This window comes from Carcharodon carcharias (assembly GCF_017639515.1).
Source record: "Carcharodon carcharias isolate sCarCar2 chromosome 37 unlocalized genomic scaffold, sCarCar2.pri SUPER_37_unloc_1, whole genome shotgun sequence".
NCBI lineage: Eukaryota > Metazoa > Chordata > Chondrichthyes > Lamniformes > Lamnidae > Carcharodon > Carcharodon carcharias.
In genome coordinates this window covers 2,768,304-2,770,155 of record NW_024470758.1, presented here as the reverse complement: position 1 = coordinate 2,770,155, position 1,852 = coordinate 2,768,304, and the positions used below count along the sequence as shown (strand labels likewise).

The following is a 1,852-nucleotide window of genomic DNA, read 5'->3' as shown; positions in this document are numbered from 1 at the left end:
GTTCGATGACACAGCCCCCCCACCCTCAAGATCAGAAAGAAGCCCCTCCCACGAAGCCCTGCATCCTTTTTGGGGAGGGAAGGAGGTGGGCGGCTTACGCTTAAAGGGATCTACCCTGAGCGTGTACGCAGGAACACGCCCGTCCCTGATGACATAGCAACGAGGAGCTGGAGGAGGCCATTCGGCCCTTCGAGCCTGCTCTGCCATTCATTATGATCGTGGCTGATCATCCAACTCAATAGCCCTGCTCCCGCTTTCTCCCCATAACTGACATGCCAGACAGCCAGTCCCGGGTCTTCCCCCTTCCCCCCCCCACCCCCCACACCCCCCCCACACACACTCACACACAGCTCCCAACTTCAACCCCACCCCTTCCAAAAAAAAAGCAGACACTGCCCCTTTAAATATTGAAGGAGATGGGATCTGAAGCAAGGTAGCTGACGTCAGCTATTTATATGAAACACAAAGTGTGGAGTGCAGGGACAATAGGGTCGGGTTTAAAACGTGAGGAGAGGGCATGTCATACTTACTATTGACCCAAGCAGTTATTTTCTTATTTTTATTCAGGAGAAGGTGTGTGTGTGGGGAGGGGGTTTAAGTCAGGGCCACCAAGAGCTGTTTTCCCCTTGTGCAAGGTAGATGTGGATTTGCATGTGTGTGAGGGAGATGCACAAAGTCTGAGCTGCTCTCACGTTGGGAGGTGAATGCAGATCCCTCGTACACAACAGTGTCTTATATGGGAAGGAGTCCTGCGCTTGAGAAGGACCGAAAGGGAGCTGGGTCTCTCTCTCTCTCTCTTCCTCCCTCCCTCCTTCTCTCTCTCACTCACACACACACACACACACACTCACTCGTGTCTTGGAGCAGCCTTTTCCCCCTGATTGGAAATGAGTTGGCTGCTTGCACATGGCGTTTGTGTTCGGCTCGATTCCTGCCTTGGAGGCTGAAAGGGATAATGCAGAGCGTGTCGGCGGCGGTGAATGGAGGAGCCACCCCGAGCCTACAAGATGCCAGAGAGGAGGTGAGAGTTTAAGCCAGATCTTAAGGGGAAAGGCATAGCGCCCGCCCTTCATTCCCTCGGTCCGAGTTTGTTAATGTCAAAAGATTGTGGATGCCCAAGAAATAACACCACCCGCCCCTCAAAGGAAGGAGGATTGTAGCTAAAAACAACACACACACACACACACACACAAAAAAGACACCCCCCCCCCACACAACACACACCTTTCACGCTGATTTTGCAATTGACTCCTGTCAAATACACACCCCAGATAATAATCTCCATCCTCAACCCATCTTTAACCTTAAACACGGAAGCTGGTGTCTTAACCAGTCGGTAAATCAGTGGCTCTGCGAGGTGGGCACTGACTGAGCTGATGAATATTGTTCATTTATTTTTCTCTCCACCCTAACCTAAAACTGAATGTCATTCATTTTTATTTCCCCATTTTATTTGTTGGGAGGGTTGGGGGTGGGGGGGGGGGCGGTGTGTTGGTGACAGAGATAGGAGTGCGGCGGGTGGGGGGTTGGAGTGGGGTTGGTTGGGGGGGGGGGGAGTTGGTGGTGGTGGGGGTGATATATCAGGATTGGAAATGGCTGCATTGCAGTGAAAGAGTCGCTCTTACACCTCTCCCTGACATTGTAGTCTCCAGCTTTGGAAGCAACGGTCCTGAAGGCTGGCAAAGGGCATCTGCTGGTATCACTTGATAGCATTGTTGATTTTGCCCAAGGTGGTGTTGGTGGGAGTTGGGGGGTGGTGGGGTGGTGGGGGTGGGGGGGGGGGGGGTTGAGGGTGGAGGGGAGGATTTAACTTGTTAACATCTGATGAATGGTCAGCTCTTTCAGTGTACAC

At 52.5% G+C, this 1,852-nt stretch overlaps 1 protein-coding gene across 1 annotated transcript in view; it reads left to right on the top strand.

Annotated features, from left to right (window-relative positions):
• Window positions 1–951: 951 nt before the first annotated feature.
• Window positions 952–1,852, top strand: part of LOC121274495 (transmembrane protein 151B-like) — a 35,030-nt gene continuing 34,129 nt past the window's right edge. The window contains exon 1 of the mRNA XM_041181835.1: window positions 952–1,021. Within this exon, the coding sequence (XP_041037769.1) occupies window positions 956–1,021 (66 nt within the window). The 5' untranslated portion in view covers window positions 952–955. The remainder of the gene's footprint in view (window positions 1,022–1,852) is intronic.